General features: G+C 39.2%; 1 protein-coding gene across 1 annotated transcript in view; it reads right to left on the bottom strand.

Annotated features, from left to right (window-relative positions):
* sf1 (splicing factor 1) overlaps positions 1-8,718 on the bottom strand; it is a 21,165-nt gene that overhangs the window by 7,276 nt on the left and 5,171 nt on the right. The window contains exons 2-6 of the mRNA XM_015402027.1: positions 8,343-8,471; positions 6,885-6,960; positions 3,238-3,390; positions 974-1,063; positions 699-882 (exon numbers count right to left, since the gene is read on the bottom strand). Coding sequence (XP_015257513.1) covers positions 699-882; positions 974-1,063; positions 3,238-3,390; positions 6,885-6,960; positions 8,343-8,471 — 632 coding nt within the window. The remainder of the gene's footprint in view (positions 1-698; positions 883-973; positions 1,064-3,237; positions 3,391-6,884; positions 6,961-8,342; positions 8,472-8,718) is intronic.

Genomic DNA, 8,718 nt, shown 5'->3' with positions numbered 1-8,718 from the left:
AAACGCAGGGACATTATTATTTTTCAGTGAATTAAGTTTTAATAGGAATAGGTGGAGTACAACTTTTCTACTTCTGTTATTTGCTGCTGTTTCTCAAATAAAATGCATAGCCTCAATGCCTCAGGCCCTAGAACTGGCGGGCCACTCACAAAGCAGAGATGCGCTTTGAATTTCTGGATGCAAAGTGGGCGGGGTTATCAGGGCGTGACGACAAAGCTGCGCAACGCTGGAGAAGCACAACAAGGAATATGGCAACAACTACTGAACAGTTCTGGTTTGACTCAGCTTTAGAATCAGTTCTGGAAGGATTAGACTTTGGGTTTTCGTTTAAACGTGAGCAGGAAGAGTCTGTACGCTCGTTCATTTTTAAGAAAGACGTATTCGCCGTTTCATTCTCATTCATCGGGGTCAGACTACCTTCCATATTTAATCTCACATTTCGTCTGGTTTTGTGTGGTTTTGCTTTGTTTCCCGTTTGGTTGCTGGGATCTTATTAAAGTTCTAATTCCGACACCCAAAGATGATATGTTGCAGAAAAGCAACTTCCATTGCTTTTGAAAGTAATTTATACATATGGTGATATATATCCTGTGTCGTGATTATAGCCCGAATATATCGTGATATTAGCTTTTCTTCATATTGCCCAGCCCTATGGTGAACCCAACACCAACGGCATCAGAAACTGGATAAAGGCTTACCTGCTCCACGGCTTTCTTGACGTTCTCCATGGTGTTGGCGGTGACCAGGGCGTGCAGAGGCTCGTCTTCACCTGGCAGCATCTGTCCATCTTTACGGCCCACTTTCCCTTCCTTCACTGATCCTTTTCCTCGGATCATGATCTTTGCGCAGCATTCTTTCTCGATGTTTTTCAGCGTATTACCCCTAAAAACCAAACATAACGTCATTTAATCAACTCGTTCACCCATGAGAAGGGTTAATATATTTAAGAACCAACCAATCGGGTCCAACTTACCGCGGTCCAATTAGCAGACCCACAAAGTTGATTTCAGGGTATTCGTCTTGAGGGATCATGACTTTATCGCTCACTCTGGTGGCGGGAGGCCTAAAGAAGAACAGATCCTTAAACTCAACAGTTCTGGTACCGGGTACCGTTGGTAAAGCAGGTCCGAGTGTTTAGCTCAACCGAACATGGTTGTCTCTTTAGGAAGTTCTTGAGGCTCCCCTCATAGCCGGTTTCCATGGAAACAAAAGTCATACCTTCCCATCAACCCAACACATCCTTTTCTGTTGTTCAAACTCATACAAGCCGCTATTTCAGAAGGGTGACACATTGGAGCAGATTTTGTTCGGATATCAGAGAGTCGGCGAACTTCTGCCAAACAGACATTGCCCAAAATAAGGTCATTGTGAAATTTATTTTTAATATTTTTGTGACCTAATTACTGTCGAAGTCGTAGGGAAAGTGGTGCCCGACTTTACACGAGTGAATAAAGTGAATGTGATTGGTCGATTATCAAGGGGGCGGGATTGTTGTGGCGGAAGGTTTGCAAGTAAGTTTGGTTGTGGCCGGTTTGTCGGAAGCATCTAGCTAGCCAGTTAGCATCTTAGTGCTAGCAGGTTCCCAATGGGAAATTCCATTGGGACCAAGTAGCACTAAATTGGTGACTTAGAAACGACGCTGTCAAGGAACGCTATGGACAGAGGAAACATGCAAGAGGAGGAGAGTTTAGTGTCGGAGGTCGTGGATGAGTCTCCTCCGTCATCCATTTTTTATTTAGAGGAGGAAAGCGGGGACGAAGATGTTGTGGAAGAGGACGCCAGGGCGGCAGAAGCTTGGTTTGGTGTAGAAGGCTTCCAGCCGTACATGTTTGAGCCCTTGCCTCGCAACGCTGCCAGTTCTGTTAGCTCTACGCCTGCCGAAGACACAGACGTCCATCCCCGTGAACACTGGGACGCAACTCAATGGGAAAGGAAAGGATTCTGATTTCAACCGTTGCGTATATTAGCTGCGACACATGAATCAAGATGCTATGACCGAAAACATTTTTATTGACAGATGACCGTTGATATATGATTGGCCGAATTTAGGTGTTCAGGCTGACGTAGAACTAACTGGCCTGCAGAAGATAACGGAAAAAAAAAAAAACAGATTTTAAGACAGGATTTTTTTTTTTACAGAAATTTTTCTAACTTTTGGGACAATATCATCTGATAAAGATTACATTTATATACATGTTTAAGCCAGAATGATTTGACATTTAAATATGACTTCCCTACGAAAAGTTTGATTTCTCTCATGTCATATACTGACTTAGACATTTACTCACTACAAAAGTGTTTCACTCAGCTTGCTTCACCTGCAAGGCCAGACGATGCCTGAGTGAGGCTGTTTGTGGACCAGATCTACCTTCTTCCCATAACAAACCAGATTCTTTCTCAAGGTTTATTCATAACATGTTACTGTTTAACCAAAGTGTCTAATTTGTTTTGACTCTGACTACTTTCCATTATTATAAGTAAGGGGGAACGAATGCTGCCCAGATCAGAACAGGGCTGATTACCGTTTAATGATGAACCGTTCTCTGTTTGCAAAGATAAAAATAAGCCGGGCATTCCCTGTGCGATTTTTTTCAATCATTGCACGCAGCTTGAGTAAAATCCATCAATCTTTATTTCACTGGAGTAAATAGTTGAATAATACCCCCCAAAAAAAGTCAGGAGTTAACACAACGTTTAAAAACATTCAAATATTCACTTTATCCTATTCTGTGTTTATTTCCTCTTAGTTTTATTAAGCAAACTCTAAGGCTCATAATCAAGTCAGAAAATAAACCTGATTCTTTTCCCTCTGAATTTCTGTCCATAACCTTTTATGATGAAACAAAATGGCTAAATTTTGCCCCACACAGTTTCCCAATAAAACCACTGCCTATCGACTAGAATTCTACTGGTCCAAATTGGTTTCTTAGAAAGAGAGGATACGATATGAGGCGTCTTGTTTGCATGTAAAATAATTTTCACGCTTTCTAAAAAAGTAAAAAATCCAACTGGACTGACTAATATCTGACATTTTGAATTGAAAAAGCTTCCTAGATGGGAAGAGAAACATCTTCAACCTTGGAAACAAAGTCCAGTGGATTATTTAACTTTTTTGGAATGATTATGACCTCGATGACTGAGAATCGTCACCAGCAGATTTTCACACTTTACCCCACTTTCTTAAGAAAAGGCAAGTTTAAAAAACGCTAAAATCATTCGTCATATAAAAATCCATACTTGTAATCCGCCGGCGGCTTGAAGTCGGGGTTGAGGGCGATCATCTCTGTGATGAGGGAGTGGCGCTCCTCCTCGATCTTCTTCCGAGTGCGATACTCGCGGGTGTTCAGCCTTTTGCCCTCGCTGTTGTAGATGGGCTCTGGAGAAGGAGACCTACGAGCGGCAGACAAAATACAAAAAAAAACGCACAACGATGACACCTTTCCAGAAGCCGAAGCGCCGCACACAAGCATAAATGCTCCCTAAAGCTGACTACCACCTAATACAATCTCAGGTTTATTTGGACTCCTGGTCGGTGCAAAAAAACAAAACAAAACCAGAACTAATCAGGAGGAGTTTTGCACCGACACGTTTAATAGGTTTAGAGTCCATTCTGTCAAACATTTCAGCTGTTTATGGAGGTGATTTAACCTCGGATTAAAGAGAATCAACAGAACCAGTCTTTGCCCAAACCTGCTTCTAAAAACTAAACCTGCATTCAGGATTTTTGGCCCACAAAAAAAAAAAAAAAACAAAAACAAAAAAAAAAAACAGATGAAGGTTAAAAAAAAGATAATGATCAAAGCAAAATCTGAGCCGCTGGTGCTGACGTGGCAGTAGAGGGCCGTGCCTCTCCTTGGATGCTGAAAACCTGTGTCGCTGTGTTAAGGAGGCTCTGCGCTTGAAAAAGAGTTAGGTTGACGTGGGGTAATTTGGGTTAGAGGAAAGGAATTAGGATTAGATTATCCACATGTTCCTACGCTCTCCTAACAGAGAGCAACTTTCAACTTCAAAACTTCCCAACGCCGTCGAGCTGCAGCATCTCTTCCCCCCTCCGAGCCGTTTCTCTTACGTTAGACAAGGAGGGGGGGGGGGCGGCTCATTTGATGGACGGCTTCTGTTCTTCTGATATTTTTTGGGATGCTGTGGAGACGTCTGAGGAACTAACAACAAGCGTGCAAGTTCAAGTGGCTTTAACTAGCAGATGTCAAGTGGAGAGACTGAGGAGGGCGAGCCGCTTCCTGCAAAAACAGATGCTTATGACCCTAAAGTTACAGACCGGCCCCCCTTCTTCTAAAACCAGTACAGTCCAGAGGGGAAACTGGAATGAAGCCACTTCACTGAACCGGGATGCCCGGTGACAAATCAATTCTGTTTTTAACTCTCTGCTCGGCTATAAAGAATCCTAATTCATAGGAACTCAACTCTGGTAAAATGGAAAATAACCAGCATTGGAAAAATAAAAAAAAGGGGTTAATGTTTCCAAAAAGCTAAATTATCTGAGCTAACTGTCCCCATAGGACCAGACAGGAAGTGGGTCAAAACTCCATCAATTATTAGAAACAATGCAATTTAAAAAATGGAAATATCCTAAAACATTTACACATTTAAAGACTTGATTAGTTTTATTTCATAAAACAAGAAAAATAAACATTTTCTTCCTGGTTTAATTTGAAACATTGAGTTTGCAGAGAGAGAAAAGCTTTGGATTAGTCCACCGATGCAGAGAGAACTTCCTGCAATCACACTTGTTTACATTTTCAGCTGAGAATTGATTTCCTAAGATGCTTCCTGTTCTTTCCTCCTTTTTTCCTTGTTTAATCATTTCCACAAAGTTGATTTCAGGCCTTTAGTAAAACAGACATTCCCATCCCATTAGTCATTCATTAGTGTTCCTAGAAGACTGGAATCCTATGACTTTTAGAAAGATTGAGACAAACGAATCCTTTCTGTTAATATCTCTGGAAATCAGACATGGAACATAAATTTATTCATCTTGAAATAACCTAATAAGTTCCCGTTTTATCTCAGGAAGCTTAATGTGTAAGAAAACATTTGTTAATTCAATCAGTATTTAATTTGATTAGTACAATAAATTGGTAAAATATGACAACATGCTATTCTAACTCAAATATTATCTCTATTTGTTATGAAAGTAGGATGAAAAAGATTATCCTGATAAAATGAACATTTAAATAATTAATCATTAGTCGACTGATAAGATCAATTAGCTTTAGATTAATTCATTCATTCTCCAATCAGCAATAACCCCTAATGGCGTCGTATTCAAGTATAGTTTGGAGATTGCTTCTCAGCAACTTATGATCTGTAAACTTGGGCTAAACTCATTTAGTAATCGATTAACTGGAGTATTTAACCTCTAAAATATGCTTTTAGCTCACAGAGAAACAACAATTATACCAAAAGTTTAAAAAATAATAATATTTTATGTTTAAAAGTGTTTCTGTCAATCTGCTCTATCCAGAACTCCTAAAGTGGGAAAGTTTTAGTTTCAGCTGGTTTAATTTCATAAAAAGTCTTCTTTTAGGAATCTGTTGCTATCAGATTATTAATAGATTAAACAAAAATATTCAACAGTAGGGCTGCAACTAATAATTATTCTGCAAATCGATTTTTTTTAGATCAATAATCAGGTAGCCAAAGACTTTTTTATGAAATTAAACCAGCTGAAACTGAAACTTTCACACTTCTGGATAGAGCAGATTGTCAGACAAAAAAAAATTTTTTTTTTCTTTTTTTTTATCGTTAGTTAGCGTTTTAGATCACTAGATCTTGCAAGTGATCTAGATCTTGTGCTTCTAGGTCTAGAAGCACAAGATCAATATCCAGGCATTCAGCAAAGATGCTGCTACATATCTGTACATCTGATTAGACCAATTAGATGAGCCATTGAATGATATATTACCTACTGGAAATTAAGTTTAAAAAAAAAAAGTGTAAAAGAAAAAAAACCTAATTGAAAAGTTTAAAAAGAAAAGGTCAAAAGTTAATAAGCCTAGTGAACAATTAAATTTAGGTTTAAACAAAAAATAAATAAATAATGTAAGTGCCAATATCAGCATTATTGCCTCTGAGGCTTTCTTTCACTACGAGGGCGTTTCATGAATTTCTTATAGAAGCTCTTTTGTTATTTTTCTTAATATAGATGTTTCGGTCAAGTTGGCGTTTCTTCTTATTACATCGACATTAATTTTTATCCATCAAAATATCCTTTTTTTTTTTTTTAATGTTACAGGTAATAAGGTCTTGACCCGGATTCAATAACACTTATTGGCTTGAAATGTTGATTTTCACAGTATTTCACTGAGTTCACTCCATCATAGCTGGACTTCAGTGTTCCAGTAGGAAAAATGCTACACTTTCCTGTAATTTGACAAAAATTGAGCCTTTCTGCCATTTAAAGTTTCTGTTCAAATTCTGGTGAAACCATTTCCACTGCATCTCATTATCATTTCATTTCTACTGCATGTCGTCTCCTCTGCTGCGTTTGCATTGATTCAAAACCTTTTAAAACCTGTAAACATGTCAGTTTAACATCTTTAAAAAAATTGATAGTATTGCTTCCCCCTTACCCCAATAAAACCATTAACCATATTTAAAATTTAATACTAGCTACAGGACCAATTCTGCTCTTATAAAAGTATTGGTACGATCTATCATTTGAATCTGGGCTAAACAAGTCACTATCTTTGCTAAACTCTGACTTTCTGAGGAAATAGATAAACTAGCATTAAAATCTTTTTAGAAAAACTGACATTAAATAAAACAAACAAAAATATAGTAACAGTTAAAAATCAACATTAGTCTTCCATATAGGCAAGAAGGTAGAGAAAGTGTTACTGTTCGAGGGTTTAATCTTTTCCAACCTGTCCTCAGGGTTAACAGGGATTCCCAGGTCTCCTGTACGCAGTTTACGAGTCAGGTCTTCAATCTGCAGTTGGACTGGAAGAATTCAGGTTAGGAAAGAAAACAAAGGATGGAGAGAAATGTGGTTACCACAGCAACATCAGAGAGACATGGCTCTGCACTTGAGAGAGAGAGCAACGTCTCAATCACTACTGCAGTAAAGACAAACGGGTGAGTCTGCTAAACCAAGAGGGAGATCGAATAAAACCGTGTTGGTTTGAAGGCTAAAGCAGAAGCCTGGAGTCAAAACCTACAATGCCTGAGAGGTCATTTCATTTAGGGTTACAGACAACCAACCGTTCCTTCTTTCACAATGATTAAGCATGGGAACATGTCCAACAATGAAACCGTGATTCCTAAAAATGCCCGCCTGCCTCGTCAACGCTTCAAAGGAGGCTTGACCTCCCCGAGCGCAGGTCACGCTCGGTTTAAAGGCGGAGGCATTTTGAGGACAGACTGGGCTCAATTTGTTTAGCAGGTTTCAGTGAGAAAAATAAAAAAAACAAGTGCTTGCAGTCACAGATCTAACACTGAGGGGCAAGTCTCGTATTCAGGAGGCAATGGGGAAAAGAATAGATCAGACATTTCATGCACATTATGAGAAACGGAAAGAAGTATCCCCTTGAACACAGATTCGTTAAAAAAAAGGATTATTCTGAGTTAATGAGGCGGATACACATCCCAGAGGCTTCATGTTCACAACAATTTCATTCTGAAACTCTTGTTTTAGGGGATCTACTTGATAAAAAACCAAACTAAGTGGGACGAGGAAGGGTGGATACAGATGGATGTTTACATACCAGTCACCAACAACCATTACCAACGAGATGCGGATGTTAGTTACAGACAAACTGACCCATATGGTTTAGATTAAGAGTTTTCCTTAATAAAAATACCGATTTGGATTAAATGTTTTGGTCTTGAAGCTGCTCTGATTTCAATCAATTTTAATTTAAACCGATCTGGAAACGGATCAGTTTCTTTATCAGCCCTGAAACTGGGCCCGGTTCCTCTAAACAGACCGGCGCTCAGATCAGGCCGGCAGCTTCAAGCCGCCACCTTAAGCTGTTGTTAATGGGTGTGAAAAATGGTATGCAAACCAAAAGGCTACAGAACAGCAAAGACAACTTAAAACCAGAACATCTTGCATCAAAAATCGTGATCATTTCTGCTCATCGGGGATATGTTGCTTCGTCTCATCAGCTGGAGTCAAAAGAGACGGCGCTTTAATAAACAGAAAAATGGATGCCCGGTTCTCCACGAATGGATATTTTTGGTACTTTTCTATGACTCCAGCTGTTGGGACCTCAGCAGACACAAAATAATCTATCAGAAAACAAGAAGCTTAATAATAAATACAATTAATGAGACATCTTTTCATTAAGCTAAATGTTTGAGAGCAGATGATCATCGTTTACCTATATAGGCTCTCTCCTGATCGCGGGTGAGTCCGGGGGGAATGACGGTGGGCATTCCCGGTATCACCGTCTTCTGATCAGGGGTCTCACTGCTCCATCGACTCTTTTTCCTTTTCTTTTGGCCAAAATCTAGAAAAAACAAAACCCCCAAAAATCTGTCAAACTTTGAAGCAATAGTAAAGGGAGTAACTTTCACTTTTTAATCCTTTATTAGAAGAACCCAAAAAAGGTACAATTACAACTTCTTATTTCCATGATAGTGATATAGCGGATAGAGGCAAAATGTTTCTATAGCCTGTTTCCCGCGGAAAATAGCGTTTTCAAACATGGGTCGACCCGCTAGCAATTGGCATTTAGCTCACTTCCCATTGTCTAA

This window comes from Cyprinodon variegatus, unplaced genomic scaffold (assembly GCF_000732505.1).
Source record: "Cyprinodon variegatus isolate N-32 unplaced genomic scaffold, C_variegatus-1.0 Scaffold1287, whole genome shotgun sequence".
Taxonomy (NCBI): Eukaryota; Metazoa; Chordata; class Actinopteri; order Cyprinodontiformes; family Cyprinodontidae; genus Cyprinodon; species Cyprinodon variegatus.
Note: the sequence above shows the minus strand (reverse complement) of the source record. Positions and strands in the feature narration are given on the sequence as shown.